The sequence below is a fragment of the Amia ocellicauda genome, chromosome 4 (assembly GCF_036373705.1).
Source record: "Amia ocellicauda isolate fAmiCal2 chromosome 4, fAmiCal2.hap1, whole genome shotgun sequence".
In the NCBI taxonomy this organism is placed as follows: domain Eukaryota; kingdom Metazoa; phylum Chordata; class Actinopteri; order Amiiformes; family Amiidae; genus Amia; species Amia ocellicauda.
The window spans coordinates 54,955,937-54,978,346 of record NC_089853.1 but is presented as its reverse complement, the minus strand read 5'-3'; the positions used below and the strand labels follow the sequence as shown (position 1 = coordinate 54,978,346).

Genomic DNA, 22,410 nt, shown 5'->3' with positions numbered 1-22,410 from the left:
GCCGAGCCGAGCCGAGAATCGCAGCGCCGCCCGCCTCCACGCAGCCGGCAATGTGCGCCCGCAACACACTGGCCAGCGCCGGCGCCGCGCTTAGGGATCGTCACCAAAGGCTGTCTTTCCCCCCTTGCGTGTGTGGCTTTCGCGATGTTGTGGGTATTATCTGCAAAACTGTATCGGTTGTGTTACAAGTTCAATATCAGCTTATATGTTTATTTAGTCAAACCCGTTCATGCATTTTTTTTTCGAAGTTTTGTCACAGTCCCTTAACCCTCCCAATCCCTGTCTGTGTGAATGTATCCATTCAGTCCCTTTACATGTGGCGGCTGTTATGATGTCTGCGGCAGAATGCTTCCGTTTCTTTTGCAACGCTAATGAAGTGACAATCCACGACACAGTTTCACAGCCTGGGTAATATTGGGAAGCACAGTTGGACGAGTAATAGTAATTCATAACCCCAGTTTTAGTCGTTTTCGCAAGATCAAAAGGAAGGCAAGGGATACGTTTGTGATGCACGGTTACTTTTGGACTGCAACGATGTGCACTTCAGTTTGAGCTGATCCCAGTTCCTGCAGCTGCACTGAAGCACTAATATATACAATATATACCATCTTGGACTGAAGGCATGCTTGGAAGTGGCCAATTGAAATGTGATTGTCTACACTCTCTGAGATAGATTCTCTGATTGAAATGTATTTTAATTGCACTCTCTCTTTCGTGCTGCCCCATCTTAATGATCTTCTCACTGGTTTTCATATTTGTATTAAATTAGGGCTCTTTCCCAAATGCAGGTAGAGCAAAATCAAGACCACATGGGATGTTTTGTTGTGCAATTCAATTGGTATGGATGTGTAGTATGTAAGGCTTGCTTCAGAAAGTACAAATGAGAAACAAAATGACTTAAATTATAGTTATTTTGGCATTCTTTCCCACCTATCTCATCTTACAATATGGCATGTTTGGTATTGTTTCTTATCATCTCTCCTTGGTTTTCTATTTCCTAAATATTTTGGAAAGCAAACAAGCAAACAGACATAAATAAATACATCCACTAGTACAATGCTTTTCCTAATCAAAATAATGAATATGTATTTCCTATAACCGTTTATAATAGGTTATTACAATTATTAAAAGTAGGTTGATTCAAGTTTGAAATGTCGGGAACCCCAGGCAGTGTTCATATTACAAATTGCGTCTGGTGGGCGCTTGGGAGATGTTAGTGACGGACTAGGCTGTCAATCTCACTTGTATTGCCTTGGCTAACATTAATGGCCTTTTTTCAGTGCATTATACGAAAATGTTATGAATTCACTACATGAATTCCTGTCTGCGGAACAATTTTAATTATAAGCCAATATCTCTCGAAGATTAAGTCAGAGTATATTTAGTATATTGCGGGACTGGAAAGCGTGCAAGAACAACAATTGCTCTGTGTGCAAATTTCACAGAGATGAAATGAACATCTGCACCCCTTGAAAGACATTCACTGACCTCTGCTGGAAAAGAATATGAATATACTCACAACGTATCAATATATTTGATTTCTTCATTTAGTTGAATCCTCTTGTGCACATAGAGTTAGGTCCATAAATATTTGGACAGTGACACAATTGTCATCATTTTGGCTCTGTACACCACCACAATGGATTTGGACAAACTAACATAATCATGAATTACATTGTTAGTTTCAATACTTGGTTGCAAATCCTTTGCCGTCAATGACTGCCTGAAGAGAGCTGCAGTGCAGGTATGGCAGAGCATCACCAGGGAAGAAACCCAGCATCTGGTGATGTCTATGGGTTCCAGACTTCAGGCAGTCATTGACTGCAAAGGATTTGCAACCAAGTATTGAAACTCACAATTTAATTCATGATTATGTTAGTTTGTCCAAATACTGTTGAGCCCCTAAATTCTGGGGGACCACATATACAAATGGGTGTAATTCCTACACCATTCACCCAATTTGGATGTAACTACCCTCAAATTAAAGATCAAAGTCTACACTTAAATGATTGTTTCCTTTCAAATCTATTGTGGTGGTGTACAGAGCCAAAAGGATGACAATATTTATGGACCTAACTGTATACTGAGATGAAACACAGTGCAATGCCTAAAAGACCCAATTCTGCACAGGCAATGTATATTAATAGCCTATACTCAGCTGTATTGTGCTGAAAAACCAATGTAGACTCCTGCAACCATCTCCAGTGACAGTATTTTAATAATACATAATATGTTGTGTTTAATATAAATGACAACATAGAGGGAGAATGTAATTAAAATAAATACACACTTCATATTATTTAATAGATGGATTGTGTGTAGGCCGTTGCAGAAATCGATCAGTTTTGAAGCGTGATAGATCAATTCTGTTTTCAGGTTGCATGGCATAAAACAAACCCTTGTGGAGTTAGTGGATTACAAAATAACTCAAATATTTGTGTGTTTTTCTGCCTTTCTTATTTCCTTTTGAATATCGGAATTGATCAGCACGTTTTGAACATAATCACAACCCAGCCAACCACTTCCTTCCAGTAGTAAGCCAAATAATTTCAAAGCACGTTAGAAATCATTGCCCTACCTATACCTTCACACCTCACCGAACGTGTGGCTCCATCTGGGGCCCAACCCTAACGTTCCCTTTATCTACATCCTGTTTGTTGTTTTTCATCTTTTTTTTGGTTAATGCTTGTACATTTTTAAACTTACTGTTTCAACTGCTTAACCAATGTGGCAAACTACCTTTTCTCCATGTCTGCTTTGAATAGAAATAACTGCAGTCATTTTAAATATGAAACAGACAACACCCTGTCTTAACACCATGTCTTGAAACAGACCTGTTCCACAAATGACTACATTAAGTAGTAAATTGAGTTTCTGAAAGTCTGGCTTGAGGGATATCCTGATAATATCAAAGCTTTACAATTTTAATATTTCTTAGACAAAACCATGCTACAATACAGGTAAAGAGCTTTGGTGAGTGAAAATGTTTGACTTTAATCATGCAGTTTATTTGTTTGTTTGTTGTCGTTTTTTAACTCTGGACAATGTGTTGGTGGAATCCATTTCTTCTTGTGTTCATTCTCCTGAAATCTCAGTTACTTGGGCTTTTTGAAATGCATGAATAGGCTTTAATGTCTAGGGTTTAGCACCTCACCCATTTTAAGCAATTGGACCCAAAGGAAAGTAACAATGCTTACTTCAATACTGCTCCATACATTGAAATTACCAGGTTTAGAGTTGCTCAATTTCTTGACAACAATACATCTAAACAACAGTATGTCTGAGACAGAAATCAGAGTTGTCAGAGAGTTGTCACAATCTGGAACAAACTCCCCAGTGATGTGGTTGAAGTTGAAAATTTGGGAACATTTAAAAATAGACTGGATTAGATTTTAAAGGACACCAAACAAGCATGATGGGTCGAATGGTCTCCTCTCGATTGGACACCTTCTTATGTTCTTCTTATGTTCTAAAAACTCAATTCCAAAAGTTGTTAAATAGGCCTAAGTGATAAAGAGTTCATTTGGAAGGATATAACCAGAAGTTACACTGATCCCCTGTGTAGGGCTGTTCGTGCAGCTAAAGGACTGTCAACTCATTCCATGGAAAATACGTCAATTAAGTAAAATGACCGAATTGTCACAAACCAATATTCAAATGTAATAAGTAAAAAAGGAAATGCTTTACAAACACCAAATCTACATACAATCAGGAAATGAAAAGCAACTTCAGTTTGTCCAGTCTTTCATTAGTTCCCCCTTTTTAGCATCACTCACGCTATTAATACAACTCTGTCCTTGTTGGTGAGCAATACAAAATGACTCAAGCATCGCTGTGCTGTCACAGAGTAGAGCAACGTCTAACACACCACGGACCTGGGAAAGAAGCGAACTAAAGTATGGAAAGGTATTACAAAACTAATTAAGAAGTCATCAGAAAAAGGTGCAGATTAAAATAATACATTATAATGAAATTAATCAAATGAACAAGTCTCTGATTAAGTGCAGTTGCAAGCTTTCAAAATGTTCAGTTGTCTCCTATGTGCAGTGCAGTTGAAGCTTGTTCCTATTCCAGTCATCTCTCTGTAACTGTTTTCCAGAGACCATGTTATTGATCAGTTATGCAAGTCAATTAAGGGATCGCAGCTGAAGGGCATTCAATTGTTTGTTACGAAAGATCTTGAAACAGAGAGGGTCACTCTAGAACCAGTGATAATTTAATAATCTAACACCGAAGATGTTTGAACATTTGAAAGCAAAACAGTATGTCCCTGACCCTTGACGTCCACACTGAGTTTCCCAGCTACACCCCTCTGCCAACATGACAGGCAGGTCAAAAGCAACTGCTGTTAAACAAAGCAAACTTTATCTAACATGACAATAATGTATTATTATTAATTATTATTATTAGCCTACTACTATTACTATTAACCTGATCAAAAAGTTGGGTCTTAATAGGGTTAGTGTTGTGTGTCAGGGATACCATTTATAGGACAGGCGCTGTTATTGTTGGCACTGTACTGTAATTGGCATTTTCTTTTATTCTCTTCACTGTAATCGGATGCCCGGTGATGCCGCAGCGTTTTTGTTTTCACGGATGTTGTGATACCGAATCCTTCACCTGGCTGGCAGTAGATGTGCATGTCGAGGCCTAGGTGTAATTTCTGAGTTGGGGACTCTCAGATCATACTTTTTATTGTTATTTTTTGGCCTAATCCTTTCTTGCCCTCCAAAGGAACATAAAAGAAATCTAAAATGAACAGTCCTTAAAAGCTCTTTTGTCTCAAGTCATCCTGAAAGCACGAAGGCAATGACACACAATACCCTCCCGGACATGAAATTAACTGGTCTGCCAAGTGTTTTTCGGTTTCTTTGTTTCATTTTTGAAATGCCAGGTCACCTCAGTGAGATAGCATGTGGCATTGGAAGAAACACGATAAGACGCTTCAGTCGCCTGACCTCGCCAGCACCTTTTGCAGTTTGTATTCCACCTGAAAAGAGCAGCTAAGAATTCAGAAGTCAGAACCCACTCTGTACCACAAACTGCAAATCAGAAAGGAAAAGTGTTGAGCAAATGAAACAAATTGCCTTTATACTGTGCAAACACAAAGGAGACCTCAAAAACAGCAAGCACTTCCTGTGTGTTGTACAAACTATATATGAAAAAATAAAACATTGCAAAAGAAAAATAATTGAAACACTATATAATCTCTGAAACAATTGTGTTAACGCCCCAGGCTTGAGGTGTGTTGTATCAACTTCATATGACATTGAGAGCCTCGTAAGGAATGAATTCGCTTAATTGTTGAAAAAAGAAACTGCGCAAATGGGTGCACTATAGACCTGACACCTCTGGGTGAGATTTTTTTATTTGTATGTGGTCCACATCCTCTCTTTTCCTGACATGGGTGTGTTCCAAATGTATTCTCATGTTCATGCTGCTCATACCATTCTCACATACAGATCGCTTGTTTCTTTTTTTGGACGGTTGTAAGAGCATGCCATTAGTCTGACATTAGTATCTTTAAAAAGTTAGTTGCTAAATTTCCTGCCCCTACAAGAAGTGCAGGACACGGATGATGAGATGGTGGATTACAGACAGCGATCAGTGACACGCAGAAGTGTTCTGATGTGCAGCGCGAGGGAACTACAAGATGAGGCGTTCAGTCTCTCATGCAAATGTTATAATGCGATTCAATCTCCCGTGACTCCACGGAGTCTGACTGCCTGGGTAGAAGGGATTTAAGCTGTTATGGTTCCACTGCCCCCAGGTGGGGACAATTTGTAGTGTCATGTCATTAAGAGTATGTTGGCATCAGCAGAGCACAACTTGATTAGGTATATATTGATTACATGCAAGAACATATCTGAAGGCATTCATATATTTTTAAATCTGTGTAAGAAATGCACAACACCACAGTGTATGATAAGAAGGTCTTTAAAATTTTATTCAATACATATGTGTTACATTCAATATCCAATGTGTTTCTTTTGGACACATATATAATTGGCATAAATACAAACAAGCTTTTGTGCCTTTCCTAATGAATAAAGAGATACAGACAAATGAAATATACTTCACATCTTCATATTTACAGATAGTCCTCCATTTCTATACATCTCAAGTTAAAGCCTGCAATATTTACAGAGAACACATGAATACATTTCATAGGAACAGAACAGGAAAATTAGAAGAAAACAAAAAAAAGAAAAATCAAGTTTAGGCAATGTGTTCGAGATTCAGATTGTACATAGTATTCCGTACTTTTTCAGCATACAGCGGTCTTGATGTTATTCCTCTGGGGAATTCAATAAAGCCTTAGGCATACGAGCAGCCCTGAACACATTCCTGTCCTCGAGTATGCTTGTGTTTTGCGCGTTTAAAAGGTACAAATGCACACACCTCTCTGACAGAGCCCAGGCGACCATTCTCATTTCACTACTTCGCACAAGCCGGCAAATTCTTCTGTTTTCATCAAGTTTAACGTAGTGTCTGATGCATCCAACAAACAGCACCAGATTTGTTGGATAGTATAGTAAAAAATTATAATCATGAAGACAACCTCCAGCGACTGGGTACTTGAATACCTGGTGCCTAACTGCCAACTGCCATACAACATTGTTTTGACTTACCTAGTATTTTGAGGTCATGTCTGTGTTTTTCCCTTAATGCAAATATTTTCCAAGTATATATATATCTATATATTTTTGCAGAAAAGAAAATACCAACTCCAGACTCTCACCATAGCCTAAAGCTTTGACATTGATTGAAAATAACTACTTTGGAAGTTCATAACTTCCCATTAGAGAGTTATTAGTAACTGAGCTGCTCCAACAGCAAGGATCGCTTCCCCTTCCCCAACAAAAGCAGAAACGGGCTCCAACACTCCAGAGTCCTCGGCGTGAGACAAATACAGCAGTTCAAATGAAAACCGCCGGTGTGTTACAGATATACCATCCACACAGGCCCATGAGGTTCATGTTGGTGGAACTCAACAAAATGTGGTTTAAGCCCTTGAATATTTATGTCGTAATGGAACTGAATTGAAATTATGAAGAAATTGAAACACAGACGGGTGCGATATTAGGTTTCAGAGGACATGTTCTGCACCGACGCCTTTTGGCGGAAAAGGTCAGGCTGCGTGAAAACCACACGAGCTTCCTTCCGACTCTGAGCCTCTGAGCGGTGGTGACCTACAAAATCATTTACCATGCTCTGCGATTCCTCTCTTTCTACTCTTAGGCCTTAATATACCTTACAAACAAGTATTAACAAGAAGGAGGCATTGCAGGGGGAATAAGGAACTGAACATGTATGTTGTCCAAGCATTAATAATAATAATAAAAAAAAAAAAACTTCATTGATAATTGTAAAATCTTAAAATTTGATAATGTGAGGGTTATTTGTAGGCTATATATTTTTTAAATAGTAACTTACATTAATTCCCTGTAGATCCCATTGATTGCTAAAGGGTTTTGAACTTTTTAAAAGCTTAAGGAACTTGCAGACACATGGTTGTTCATAACAAGGGATTACACTGCAGTCTCTCTTCATGTAGGAAAATGCAACTTTCTTACTCGAGACTGAAAGATTTAGAACATCACACTTCCCTGCTGAAAGGGAGCGAACTGGGTCCTTGAAAAGCCTTCGAACAGCAGGGACCTGGAGCTCAAACTCAAGGAATACAAAACACAGCCTCTGTAGAATTACGAACATCTTCCTACAAAGCAACAACAGAACAAGGCCCTATGATGTTAGAAAATACAGCAATAGAGGGCTGATGCATCACCTGATTTTACGCGTTCCTGGACTTCAATTAATTTCAACGTTGGAAGGAGCGTTTCACTTAAAAATGACCGTATTGCTATTGATTTCATTCAGTATCTGAACAATATAAAGTAGGAAGACTGAGTGGCTTGCAATAGAATACTGTTCGTTTCATTAGGAAGAATTATCCATGAACAAGCAATTGTCAAACCTCCCTATTACCAAAACACAAATGGAAAGCTGCTGGAATTCAAATGTTCCTGATGGGCTCCGAGGTTACCGATGAGAACAAAGACAACTGTGGGCAAAATGAGGGATGCCAAACGAAATACACACCAAAAAAAAAAGTTGACAGTGTCACGATCATAAGGCTTTGAGAAATCTGGAAATTTCCCATGATTTGAAAATTTCAGTGTGATGCAAATAATTTCTCACATTTAGTTTTGTTTACAGTGTATATACATTTCATTTTCTGACTTTAACTGGCATAGGATCCGCTGGGTAATAGTGAGAATTTGCTTTTGCAATATAAGTCCACAAGGATGTGAGAAATTGGATTTAAACTACCTGAGACAAAGATAATTTAAATACAAAAGGAAGTTCAATTCCAAAAAGCACGGACACAGATCATTAGAAGGGCATACTTAAAGATCCCAAGGATTCATAGTGAATCAATTTCACTGAATGCATCTGTGGAAGATAGAAATTACATTCCCTGTACCAATAAACGTGTGGATATCTGAAATTCTTATTTTGCCAAGACCACTCCAATGCTGAAACCCGGATGACCTCATTCTGAAGCAACACAAACACGGAGGACATTACAGTAATCAGAGTGTCAAAAAGGCTGAACTGATAGAGAAGCGGTCCAGGAAGGAGCTGCACGGGAAGCTGACCAACAGCGGGACTGTATCGCGCTCTTTGGAAAAACAAACACGATCTCGAACTGCGGAATAATTTGGTCCTGAAACGCCACTCCAGGGATCATGTGGTGCTGTAGAACACAGGCCACATTTCTTCCCTTGACTACCACGAACACACTCTGCGCTCCGACATGGAACCCGCACCTATGAAGCGCTATGCCTGTCCTCGAGGGCCGGCACGGATTGGCTTTCTGCTCAAGTGAAGCGTCGGGCAGCGGACAGGAGAGCAGGGTGGCTGGCACGGCTGTGTGGGGGTGTGGTATTTTGCTACTGGTCACTTTGTATACCTCCGCATTCAAACTACGTGGCCACCAAGTGCTGATATAAATAACAAAATAGTTTATAAATATATAGAATCTGAGCAGTCCTTTTCAGTCCGGATCATGGATTCAGGGGTTTTTGTCCCACCTCCTGGAAAAGTGAGGTATAGAACTCAGGCTCCAGCTGCTTGTTGCGGTATCTGTTCACAATCTCGGCGATCTTCTGTTTTCGCCGCACATGGGGGGGGTTGTATGTGTCGCTTTCCAGCCTCTTCCTCCGGCACACGTTGATCACCGTCTGTCTGACCAGAAACCCTGAAGTGGACGAGAAAGAGATGCACGATTCAGGCAAGCAGGACTTCACAAGATCATTATTGTTTTGTTCTTGATCAAAACTTGGGAAAGTACAAAGTCAAATTAATTTAAAAGAATAAATAAATATATACACATTTATATTTTAGTCAGGTTTCACGGCTATACCAGAAACAATAATATAAGTACTACAGGACCAAAAGAAAACCCAACTGGATCTTTCAAAGAACCCTGGGATACAAATGAGGGATCCAAGGACAATATATGGCAAGGAGGGGACAGGAGAAGGCCGGGCGACTAAACAGGATGAAGCTTTGGAACTGGATACTAAGAAAAAAAAAACATCAGTGACTGTCATCCAATAGGATTCCATTTCATAAGCAGTGTTGGGGAAGTGACTTTATAAAAGCAGCCAGCTAAAGATATAAGCTTCTCCTGTACAAAGTAGTTCACTACACTAGAAGCTACTTTGGAAAAAAGCAGTTGTCTAAATCTAATATATATTTATGCATTAAAATGGAAAATGAAATAAAACACAAAATAGCAGATATGAAACACTGGTTTAAATGGGGAACGAGGGAAGTGTGAGCTCATCAGAGCAGAATCTGTGATGTTAAAGGTCTTCCATTCGCTGGACAGGAGTGACTTCTGAAGCTCACCCAAAGCTCTCCTGCTGACCGCCATGCCGTCCACCAGAGGGATGACCATGCTGAACTTCCCACTGGCTCCGTTCAGCTTGATTCGAAACAGGCCCGTCTTCAAAGGGTGGATAAAAATAACCGGAATGTCCTTTTCTGAGGCAGTTGGCCTGAGAAGAGAGAGATCACAGAGACGTGAGCGAGGCCGGCCGGCCAGCCATCAAACGCAGCTTCTCCATAGCGTTTCCTACGTTCCCAGCACTTTCAAAGGCGGCTCGTTCCCTGCAGCGACAATGGGGCTATAAAATTAAGCTGGGACTGTAACGCAGCACACAGATGGACCAGCGAATGGAATGTATTACATATTCTGAACCTGACCAATAAAACAAATCAATGTGGCCTCATACACAGAGTTGTTTTAATACTAGGGTGTGTCAAATTAAATGTGATCTTTTCACTGCATATCCTGCTTCTGAAAATCATTTACGCCATCAAAAATACACTTACAAGCTGTAAGATCTACTGGCGTGATTTCAGGTCTGTAAACTGGATCGGTACCTGAGGGAGGTGCTGCTGTTGGTGGTGTTCTCGACTCCAGTGCTGGTTTCTGCCAAAAGATCCGAAAGGGGGAAGTTTTCTGGAACACAAGAAAAGAAAAACAGGCTCCATCTGAATGAAAGGGCATTGTAGAGATCTCACTAAAGATCAGTTAACACACAGAAAGATTAAATTCTAATTTAACAACAACAACAAAACCATGCCACCTCTTATTTTCTACCACTCTTAATCCCCCCACAGAAAACTGCTAGGGAACCATTTATCAGATTTACAAGACGACGGTGACAAGGTCAGGGTTTTACCAATGTCATCGAAACGCTCCACCCAAACCACGAGCACTTTGGTCTCCGGGCCGAGAGGCGGCACTGTCCGTCCAGGGGGGATCTTCTTAGTCTTCACTGTGGGACTCTGCTAAGACAAAGAAATACACAATTAATACCTCACACTGTCAAACACAGTTACTAGTACACAGCCATATGAACAACGGTTTACTTTTTTGCAATGTAAGTAATGGTGGGAGTTAGAAAGCAAACACTTTTCAAATTTACACACGATGAATTTTCCAGGTTCACAAAATGTGTGTCCGTCTCTGTCTCTGCGTGTCTGCGTTAAAACTGAGGAATGCGTTCCAGCCCAGCTTCTGCTTTGCCAGGGCAGGGCAGTGCAGTGCGGCTGGCTTACCCTCTGAGAGGAGCCCAGGTTGTCAGAGTGGTTGGGGAAGAGCTCCAGTGTAAGGTTGGGCTGTTTGAGGAAGCCGGGCATGAGATCCATGTGCGAGTCGATCTCCATAGCGGAGAAGCTGTTCTCTGATGAGTCGGCTGCAATACAACACCACAGAAACCTCATCTCATCTGGGAAATGTATGTCACCTCATTACAGCGGGAATCAGAAGAGACCATCAAAAGCTAACCTCGCTTCATTGTGCAAAATCAATACATCTGACTACCATGTAGCAAACAATCACAAAACACATAGTCCCATTCTCTGAGAAATACCTGGAGATGAATCTGACATAATGTTTCTCTGATACACATAGTAAAGACATCAATATTGATCCCATATACTCACTGGAAGAGTCCATTAATGATGGAACGACAAAGGCTATCTCAGTCAAAGCATCTGCGTAGTAAAGAACTTTCTTCTCTCCGTTGAAAACCCCTCCACCGGTGTCCTCGAGGGTCACCGTCTCTTCTGTGGAAGAGTCACATTGTGAGAGGATTCAGAGCTGGTGCATAACACACAGGATATCAAATGCAGTCGAGTCCAAGGGTTCTTAGTCATAGATTGCTTGATCTGGTTCTTTTGAACTGAAAACAGCTCTGGACCAGGTCAGTTATTAAAAACCTTTATTATTAACCTCAAAAGGCTGTTCTGACAGTATCACTACAGTGAGGCAAGACTACACAGTGACTTCCTGTTGAGCCACTAACCCTGACCAGACTCTCACCCTGGTTCTGCCCTTCGCTGTCATTGCAGGTGTTTATTGACCAGCTGGTGAAGGTGTTTCCTGTCCACCCTGGGTGTCTGCCCACATCCACAGGCCAGCCCAGGGACAGCAGGAACTCCAGGAAGTGGTGCTGGACATTAGCTGCCGAGTCCACGTTCCTCAAGATCTGGCCAACAACAAGGAGATCAAATTCAGAGCCGTGTCGAAAATATGTCACTGTGATGGATACGTGATCCCAAGTGGGCTTCCCTTCCATTGCCATCCAGGCAGGCCTCACCTCTTGGCTACTCTTTTGTCCAGCCCTCATGTAGAATATAAAAACAGTGTCAAAGGGGCGGCAGGGCAGGAGGTCCAGATAGCCAACGTCATCGAAAAACCCAGGCAGGGCCGAGTCCAGTGCAATTAGATGAGGAGGTAAGCGGCTGTTGCCAGGTTCCTGGAAATTAAGAGAAATCGATTGCAAAATGAATCAGACATCTATTAATCGAGTGTGGATTGAGTGATGCTACGTTTCTTAATCTGATAACTGGGTGCTTATGGGTAATTAGCAAAGCGATCTCACTGTGGGGTGTAGAATGAATGTAACTGGCCTTCCATTTATATGTATATTAAAAAAAAAACAGGATCCCTCAAGCAGTTTAATGTGATTCTTTGAGGAAAGGTCTGTATGCTGTATGAAGCAGTCGAGAATGACTGCATGCAACAGAACAAACAAACAAACGTCCAAAACAAAGAAATAATTTTAACAGTAGTCAAAGTGTTCTTATAAGATCTGACCGATGTTTTCCCGGAAAAGCCAGCTCCCATCTGGGCTTCCTGTACCTTCAGTGCTTCTAGCGAGAGGAAGCCAAAATGCGAGAGGAAGAGGCGGGCGGTCTGGAACTCCTGCGAGGGGGGAGGGGGCTTGCAGTCGATCAGGGGGTCCGGGAAGCTCTTGTGCCTCCAGCGCTCCTCGCTCTGGCGCTCCAGCGTTGCCTCGTACTCGATCTGCTTCACCATCACGTTGCGCAGCTTGTCATGTTGCATCTCCAGCTGCAAACCGGTTATAGATAATTTAAAGAAATAAAAAAGACAGACTAAAACTACCCAAGTCACTCCGGATACCAAGGGGAGGGGCACACCACTGCCACCAGAACACTTAAGAAAAAATAGATATGAATCTTTAATATACACACAAATGTCCCACATCCCCAGAAGAGCAGATCGGAGGGGTCAGATTGATTGTTTACCAAGCAGTAACCCAAACTAGTAACCATGCTTGTCTGTAGGTTTACGGGGACAATACTCCAGACGCTTTCACTTAAATACAAACATTTGCTCCATTTTAAAGGTAGTGATGGAAAATGACTGAAATGTACTAAGCTCACATTAAACAAAAAAAGATTGTTCTGCTCGTTCATCTCAGGTTTGGAACGTCTACTCCCGGCAGTTCAAAAAGGAGCAAATGTTTGTACCACGATGAAAAGGTGTGGAAGTAGCCCTGTGAACGGCAGACGCCCATCCCATCACTGGATCGAGGACAACTCACTTCGGGGTCAGAGTACTTCAGTGTCGTCGCACATGTCGCGATTAGATCGTCCTGTCAGTTCAAAAGACATTGTGTTCTCTATGAACTCAAATCACATGCATCCTTTTCTCTGCCTGCTGGAAGTGCTGTAATTGCTAGTGTCAGCTTGGAAACCCTCCACGACTACAGGAGAAACGGACAACGTGGGTTTGCTCTTTCTCCGCGGAGGCACTTAATGAGACGTTATCTTCAGTCAGTAATTACGTTGTATTTTTAGTTGTTTTCTCAGGGATTCCCAAACAAAATGCTGCCAAACATTAACCTTTCATATATTTAAACAAGCACATTGAGACCATTTTACTACTGGCTGCGTTATTTAAACAAATGTATGTTTACTGGCAAAAGAGAAACACGCATACAATTTGTATATTGTTGAAAGATCATATTAATAACAATCAAACAAAACATTAATATTAATAATACATTAAGTAACCTACACTGACTTTCATTTCTCACATTTGTAACACTGATACAAGTTGAACTAAAAAGCACAAGGTTAGCAGTTAGTGTTGGAGACAGACTCCCCTCTCACCTCCTTGTTTACAATCTCATGCAGGTCAGGAATGCTCAGGTCGGCTTTCACAAAAGGAATTTTATCCACTTCTTCAGGGAATGGTCTGTGTTTAACATTGAACTTAACACCAACGTCATTCTTGGGGGTTGGTCGGCTCTCTGGGACAAACACCTGCTGTGAAGAAGCACCAAGAAAACCCATCAACTGCACATCGCTCCTTGGGATGCATCAAAATCCTCCTTGCATCAAAACCTGAGTATTCAGAGGCTGCATGGGGAAAAAGCAAAGACTCGATAACACGTGTAGTATAAGCCTATTGATAAATATAATTAAGCATAAGTAGTGTACATATATAATGGTTTATATGTAGGTCCGAATTCAGCCATATGGCATGCCTTACCGATTTATTTTTTCCTTTTACAATTCAAAATGTCTAAAAATTCACTCATGTCATGTAAACAAGGCAAAGCCACACAAATATACACTGATCAGCCATAACATTATGACCACTGACGAATAAGGTGAAGTGAATAACACTGATAATCTCGTTATCATAGCACCTGTCAGTGGGTGGGATATATTAGGCAGCAAGTTAACATTTTGTCCTCAAAGTTGATGTGTTAGAAGCAGAAAAAATGGGCAAGCGTAAGGATCTGAGCGACTTTGACAAGGGCCAAATTGTGATGGCTAGAAGACTGGGTCAGAGCATCTGCAAAACTGCAGCTCTTGTGGGGTGTTCCCGGTCTGCAGTGGTCAGTACCTATCAAAAGTGGTCCAAGGAAGGAAAAGCGGTGAACCGGCGACAGGGTCATGGGCGGCCAAGGCTCATTGATGCACGTGGGGAGCGAAGGCTGGCCCGTGTGATCCGATCCAATAGACGAGATACTGTAGCTCACATTGCTGAAAAAGTTAAAGCTGGTTCTGATAGAAAGGTGTCAGAACACACAGTGCATCGCAGTTTGTTGCTTATGGGGCTGCGTAGCTGCAGACCAGTCAGGGTGCCCATGCTGACCTCTGTCCACTGCCGAGAGCGCCTACAATGAGCATGCGAGCATCAGAACTGGACCGCGGAGCAATGGAAGAAGGTGGCCTGGTCTGATGAATCACAAGTTCAAGTTGTTGACTTGGCCTCCAAATCCCCCAGATCTCAATCCAATTGAGCATCTGTGGGATGTGCTGGACAAACAAGTCCGATCTATGGGGGCCCCACCTCACAACTTACAGGACTTAAAGGATCTGCTGCTAACGTCTTGGTGCCAGATACCACAGCTCACCTTCATAGGTCTAGTGGAGTCCATGCCTCGACGGGTCAGGGCTGTTTTGGTAGCAAAAGGGGGACCTTCACAATATTAGGCAGGTGGTCATAATGTTATGGCTGATCGGTGTATATCTGGGGTTAAAGGCTGGAGGCTCACGCAGTTTCCTCCCACTGAAGTCCTGAGGTCACCTACCTTCTGGTTGGCACGCGCCCCTCGGGGCTGGTGGTAGAGCTGCATGGTCCACGCATGCCGGCCAGACATCCCTCGAATCAGCACGGTCACGGACGGACAGGGATCTGCTGGAGAACACAGGGCCGTCATTGAAAACTCGCCTCCTTACAGAGCCAGACCGGTGCCTCACACGGGGGGTGGTACAGTGGGCACACTCACTCTGCTCATTGCCCAGGGGCTGCTCCAGCATGGCCAAGATGACGGAGTTATCCAGAACGAAGTAGCGGAAGTTGTTCCGGCTGGTGGAGGTCAGCCGGGAGTACTTGATCAGCGTGTCCTCGTTGAGTAGACTGCAGGGAGAGGACGGGCCGCTGGGCGAGGGGAAGGCTCCGAGCAGCTGCATGATGCTGTGTGGAAAACACCGGAAATGTAAGAAGCAAGTCCTCAAAGTGTGCCGATGCATACTATGAGCCGCGGCTGGCTTCCGAGTGGCTCCTCACCATGAGAGGGTAGCCTCCGCCGCGTCCTTCACCCTCATGGACGCAGGGTTGTGCTCCTTATCTCCCTTGTATCGCACCTCCTGCTCGCTGGTCTTTGACTTGCTCCCTGATATCCCCAGCTCCACGATCTCCAGCACTTCGATCAGACAATCCTGAGGTGTGAGATCACAAACGTTACAGTTTCACATCCGAACGAACAAACAGGAGCATTTTAGAGAGAGAGAGAAGTTGGGGTTGTTCGGACGTACCTTTTCATTGAGCATGTCCGGATGCTCGGTCAGCCATACGCACAGACACTGGAAGGCGGCCACGATCATGGAGTGCAGGTCTCGGGAGTGCTGGGGGGCAGGCCGGCTGCACTGGTACACTATGTAGCTGCACACCGAGCTGACGGCACGCTTCTTGTCCGAGGACTCCACCCCGGCCTTAACCTGTGAGTCACACACAGACACAGGTCAGAGGAGGACTCCCAAGACCACCTTACAGAAAATGACAAGTCCTTCATAATGAATGGTGTCTGGCATCTGTTCGGTCACATATTTCAAAAATCTTTTTCTCCAAGATCACTTCCTTCTCTTGTACAATATACAAGTTCATTCAGATGGCTGCCCAGACTACTTGTACTCTGCAGTCGTGGCTCTGTAGAGTTTAGTGCTGTAGGGTGGCTGAAAAGTTAGGCAAGCGGATTCAAAATTAACTACTAAAACTGAACAAATCAGTTAAAATGGAGTACAACTCTGAGACTACAGGAACTGGAATCTACCTGCCATTCACTTTGTCTCCGACACACTGAGCCGAAGCAGCTACTAACGATTCATGTTGACTTGTGGTCGACACTGAGATGGGGATTACCATGGACTGAACTTGAGCCAGAGAGGGCCCCAGTAGTGTAGACCAAATCCAAATGGAGTTTTTTTGCTTGCTTTTATGTTTACCTTGGCCAAACCAGCCAGGAGCTCTAGAGCAGCGAGTGAGATGCTCATGTCCGGCCTCCACTGGGAGTTGAGTCTCTGGGTGACCAGGTGGATGCTGCGGATCAGGAGCCCCGCGGCTGTATCTGTATGAAGAGCTATGATATAACCCCAATACCACACACCACAGAGAGGGAAAACTAGGCATTAGTAACTACAAGCAAAGCAATCCAACGAGCAACAAGCACACGCAGCCAGTCAGCACACCACAACCACGAGACGACTGCCACCCTAATGGCAACTACCACAAGCACTGTAGGGACACGTTCAATGGGAGTCATCTGACTGAACTGAGAAAAAATATCCTGCATGCACATCTATATCTTTCTATCTATAACTGTAATTATATTATCTACAAACACCTTTATTCTCTTTGTGATGTTTAATTACACAGAATGTGACTCAAATATTGACAGAGATCTCTAAGAAAAAATGCTAACTATTGAAGAACACAAACATTTTAAAAATAACACCACTGAACAAGCAGTTTGAGGTGTAGTTCATTAACTTTTGATCTGTCTAAAATTCAGTTATACTTTATAGCTGCTCTGAAAACAGAAATTTGCTGTTTTGAGTAAATTAAAAATACTGCATTATGATACAGTAAACTAATACATCTGTGGTAAGTTGGCATTAGAGATGGACTGCACACTACAAACACTTCACATTGTTAAAAAACATGCAACAACTCCACAAAATCACACAAATAATGCCTAACAGTCGGTTGTGAAATAAATAATTATTGCATTTGCTCTTAGCTGTTACATATCAATAACATCTTTAAAATTGCTGTGATTTGAGCATGACTTTGCCACAGATGAAAACAAATATGGCAAAAATTTGAAGGATTTCAGAATAGCTAGAACTACACATTTCTGCATAAAATCAGGTGAATGAGGTCCATTCAGGTCAAGATAGAAGACTATAGGCCAAAAAAACAAGTCTAAAAAGAAAATTCTGGCTCATATTTGATTTTCATTTGTTAAAATGTAATAAAAGGATTTCTCAAATCACAGCTAGATTCAGTTACAGTTAAAAGCACAACAAATGAACTCGAAGCACTTTGTAACAGTGTATAACTTGTAAATGTAATCTAATTATGATGAATGCATTTCTTACATACAGGCAATACTATTAGACAAAAGAAAAAACTAAAGTCCTGTTTATCATGCCTAGATCTGTAGCTATCGTCTTCATCTTCCAAACCATACTGCAGTTTTTTAATATATATATTTCAATTTATTTAGATTGTCTCAATATGAGGAATGCAGATGGTGACATAAGACAACCCACTGATAGAGCACTGGAGTTTGGGGGGTCTCTATGCTATATACCTTTAAGTAATTGCTCCACTTCTACTATGTAACATTCTGAATATGTAACTTTGTATAGTTCCTCATAATTCAGTTTGTAAATGTGAGTTTCTTTCTTTAAAAGCTGTATTTTACTACGTTTTATGCTTTTACTATGCAATGGTGCAGGTGGTGCTGGGAACAGACTGCCAAAGTATCTCTCTTCCTCGGTTATTTTTCTCAGTAGATTATTTTATATACATTACAGTTAGTATAAGGTAGAGATTTCAATACCATAACTCAATGTATCTATCCATCTACCTAGCTTTACATTTGTTTTTTCCAAGTAAAAGTTTAACTTACTATCTAAACACAGATGTACATGCAAGAAAAAGGAGAAATCAACACAGTCTCAGACCGATGCCGTTTGATTCCCCTTCACGTCACACTCAAACATATAAAAGAGTACAGCAATGGACAGGGCAGGAGGGGCTTTTCTTGCAAAGCCAATGTGGTGAAAACAGACGTTTATTTGGCGTTTCTGACACTTCGGTGTCTGAAACAGATACCCAAAACCCGCTATGCTGAATCCAAACAGCCTTCTACAAAACTGCAGCAGCAGAACAAAATTAAAGCATTTTTTCATCCATCCTTGCCTGTTCAATATATGTAAGTCTTTGCATAACTCAATGCTTCCCATGTGATCAGGGCAACTGTGCAGCCTCCATTACTACAGCATGCATTGGCTAACTAAACACATGCTATTAGTAAAATACGTGTTGTGGAGAAAATCAAGATAGTTCAAAACAACAATAATAATCAATAAAGTCCCCATGAAGAAAAACAGGTCCTTCACCATTTGAAAGGCCACTGCAACACTCAAAACATCAAACAAAAGGCAGGGTGAATCACATACAAATACTTTTTACCCAACGCTTTCTACACTTCCATACCACCTGTAACATGTTGGCTAAAAAAGTAAATCCGCAGGCATTAATTGTTATGCTTTTGCTTTCTCTTTGGTTAGTTCTAGACAATTTAACACAGAAGTTAGACAGGGTCCGACTGAGGGGTGACATTTTCACGGCACCAAGCAGACAAAAGTGCACTCGTGACTTCACATTTTTCAGCTCTGTACAGTTTACATTGTTCATATGCGATGTCAAAATTAAACAATTTGTCTAGCTTTAGAACCAAGAGAATGTGGCACATTTTCTTTTGATCAAAAAATGTATGAACAGATATTGTTGTGTAGAATTCATCTCTACTGATCGGAATTTGTTTTTGTATGTACATTACATACAGATTGATTCTATTCAATCTTAGGTAGGTGTAGTTTCAGTCTAAAGTATTAATGAACGCAACGCTGAGGATTACAGGAAACAAGTCCTTCTTCCAGTCTTACCATAGTCCCTCAGGAGCGCCTGTGCCGGCCTCTCGCTGTCGGGGGTGGTGGCCTCTGAGCTGCCCCCACTGGCCATGCTGATGCCGCTGTTGTTTCGGCTGTGGCTTTTCAGGGCCGTGTGGCTGCCTTCCACACTGACCTGCAACGCCACACAGTGAGACAGGAATGGCAAGGTCAGACATGTCACCACTGATGCTCAAAACAACTATAGGATCTCTGCCACACTATAATGAGTGTTTTTGGAGGAACATTGTGTACTTAAAGGGGACTTCAGGTAACTCCATCCTTCTATGCTTTGAACTGAAACCCCGAGCCAGCTCAGAACATATACAACTATCTCCAAAAAGATTATGAAAAACGTTTAAGAATGAGAGAGTAAAGCCAACACACAAACCATAAGATATATAATGTCTTACCGTTTCAGATTGCGCTCCTATCGATTCTAAAAGTGCTGAATCCTGAACAATATTGAGCATTGCACCTGAAAGGAGAAAAAAATATAATTCAAACTTGTTTATAATCATGGGCAAACATAAATACAAAATTAAGAATGACAGACTGATGTCAACAAAGTACAAAACCTTGACTGAAGCAAAATGAAAAACTAACCTAGGATCATCTGTGTGTTGTTGGGGTCGGTCTCGGTCTGAAGAGCTCCTATCAATATATTGACCAGCCGGAGCTTCAAAGAGAGGAAGGCCAGCGGCTTGTCGTGCAGAGAGCTGTCATCATTGCTGAACTTCCCTTCCAAGAGGACCTACAAAGAGAAGAAAGTCAGCCTGAAACAACCCATTGATCACCCAAGATCACTGTCATTTATCAAAACGATTAGCCATGAATTTCAAGACAAAAAAAAACACAGTGTACTTCAATTATGCCATAACATCCTAGTGAAGGACCACGGCATCCCATAATATTTAGCAGCTTTGGAGAAACTAGTATGGGAATATTAGTGAGATCAGCCTGGAGATGTTACCTCGGACTTGACATTCCCAAAATGATGGGGCAGCGGCAGCATCGACAGCAGGATGTTGATGGAGGACCTTCTCAGCTCAGTGGGGTTCACATAAGCCTTGAACTTTGACAGTTCCCTGAAGAGGCAACAATCAACCGCTTAACAGAAATACTACTGAATACATTTCATAATTTTAAATTAAATACAAAGGTTTCTTAATCATAAACTTATAAGTACCTATAAGTACATATTTATGTATGGATTGATTTTTCCTGGGCAGAAAAATGAAAGTACCAAGATAAAATGTATGCTATATATACTAATGCAAGTCCATGTTAAATTATTTACTTAACAAGCTAAAACCTGATACAAAAATGTTTTCATAAATTTCTAATGAGAACCAATGTTCTTATTGTCAACTTATAGATGATATCTTAATAAAATCACCCATACCTAACAGCTTTAGATAGATGTTATAACATGTATATATCATTATAAATACCCAATCATCCTTACCTATCAGGTAAAATGGTTTCCAGAGCAGAAATAAAGTAAGGAACGACGACATTGATGCCTTTCAGATCGGAGCAGAACAACGCAGAGGAGTTGAGGATGATGCTGGCGAGCACAGGGCGGCAAATAAAATCCGAGATCTGGAGCCCCTGAATCAGAACCATATAAAACCTAAAAACAGGCAAAGAACACAGCAGTTACAAGATAATCACAGAAGAAAATGTTGTGGGGTTAAATGGATCTGACATAACGTAGCTGTATGCATCAGATTCATACGTATCCTGAGAAAATCAGACAATGCACCTGACTATCAAATTGCTCATGTTAGAATCTGAGATGCAGTTATATTTACATGCATAGAAACAACAAACCATCATCATACTACTGGATGTTTATATCCTGACAAAAGCAGACATGACTTACCTAGAGAGGTATACAGGCAGGATCTCTTCACCAGTTTTCTTACTGCAGAAGATCCGACAGAGTGTGCCGCAGGCTTCTGCTCTTCCAGCTTCGTAGTTGTCTGGGAACTCGTTGGCATCAAACATGGGGTTGGAGACCATGGCGTCTGTGGACATCTGAGAGCCTTTGCGCCGGAGCTCGACACCGGCCTGGGTTGCTATCGCTGGGGAAAGAGAGAGGAGAATGCTACCTAAAGTTTGCAGATCACGGACTTAAGGAGGCTCAAAGGGACGGCTGACACAAAGATTTCGCCCAAGGAAAAGCTCAAAGCTTCTGCTGAAGGCTTTCTACTGTCACTAGAAAGATAGTCAGCAGGATCTGGAAAGGTCAGTATGGCTTATTAGGAATACTGTAATTAAAGGGTTCTGGATACAAGTGAGCAGTGGTTCACTTCTTTATTTGTACTATTTTGAATTTGAAACCTGTGTGTGCATTCTCATTTTAAAGTATTTCTGGTTAGACATTCTGGTTGAGCCCGAATGCCATAAAACAAAAATAAAGACAATATATTCAACTGCAGTTGTCAAATTGAGAAGAAAGTCAGACCGGCGTGGTGTGGCACCTATGCACTGCTGACTTTCCCTCTCTGGCAAACCCTGGTGCCAATTCAGTACTGCCCACAGGAGTGCAGTGCAAAATTAAGAGAGCCAGAGCTGGAAAGCCACTGGCAAGACACAGAGGCCTGCATCCTTCTTCCTGCCTCAAGACACATTGTGTTTAACTTTGAAACAGTCCAATATGATGTATGAACTGTGTCATGAAGCCTGTGTGACAATTTGCTCGTAATCTCTATACCACTACAGATGCATCAATTTGGATGTATATGGAAATATGCATTCACTAAACACTGTTGTTCTTGCCACTTACTATTCATAATCTCAAGCCAATGGCATGAC

The 22,410-nt window shown here is 41.7% G+C and overlaps 1 protein-coding gene across 18 annotated transcripts in view; it reads right to left on the bottom strand.

Moving 5' to 3' along the window:
* Positions 1-5,921: 5,921 nt before the first annotated feature.
* ralgapb (Ral GTPase activating protein non-catalytic subunit beta) overlaps positions 5,922-22,410 on the bottom strand; it is a 36,178-nt gene continuing 19,689 nt past the window's right edge. For 5 of the 18 annotated variants that reach the window (XM_066702791.1, XM_066702798.1, XM_066702799.1 and 2 more), the window contains 22 exons: positions 21,476-21,677; positions 21,056-21,223; positions 20,561-20,675; positions 20,194-20,341; positions 20,001-20,065; positions 19,585-19,723; positions 16,852-16,985; positions 16,165-16,347; positions 15,917-16,068; positions 15,636-15,823; positions 15,438-15,544; positions 14,005-14,160; positions 13,434-13,484; positions 12,728-12,937; positions 12,183-12,341; positions 11,906-12,071; positions 11,527-11,649; positions 11,140-11,276; positions 10,761-10,869; positions 10,459-10,537; positions 9,922-10,070; positions 5,922-9,265 (listed from right to left, as the gene is read on the bottom strand). In XM_066702791.1, the coding sequence (XP_066558888.1) occupies positions 9,072-9,265; positions 9,922-10,070; positions 10,459-10,537; positions 10,761-10,869; positions 11,140-11,276; positions 11,527-11,649; positions 11,906-12,071; positions 12,183-12,341; positions 12,728-12,937; positions 13,434-13,484; positions 14,005-14,160; positions 15,438-15,544; positions 15,636-15,823; positions 15,917-16,068; positions 16,165-16,347; positions 16,852-16,985; positions 19,585-19,723; positions 20,001-20,065; positions 20,194-20,341; positions 20,561-20,675; positions 21,056-21,223; positions 21,476-21,677 (3,134 nt within the window). In that variant the 3' untranslated portion in view covers positions 5,922-9,071. The remainder of the gene's footprint in view (positions 9,266-9,921; positions 10,071-10,458; positions 10,538-10,760; positions 10,870-11,139; positions 11,277-11,526; positions 11,650-11,905; positions 12,072-12,182; positions 12,342-12,727; positions 12,938-13,433; positions 13,485-14,004; positions 14,161-15,437; positions 15,545-15,635; positions 15,824-15,916; positions 16,069-16,164; positions 16,348-16,851; positions 16,986-19,584; positions 19,724-20,000; positions 20,066-20,193; positions 20,342-20,560; positions 20,676-21,055; positions 21,224-21,475; positions 21,678-22,410) is intronic. The other 13 variants (XM_066702802.1, XM_066702808.1, XM_066702803.1 and 10 more) reach the window with 11 other exon arrangements.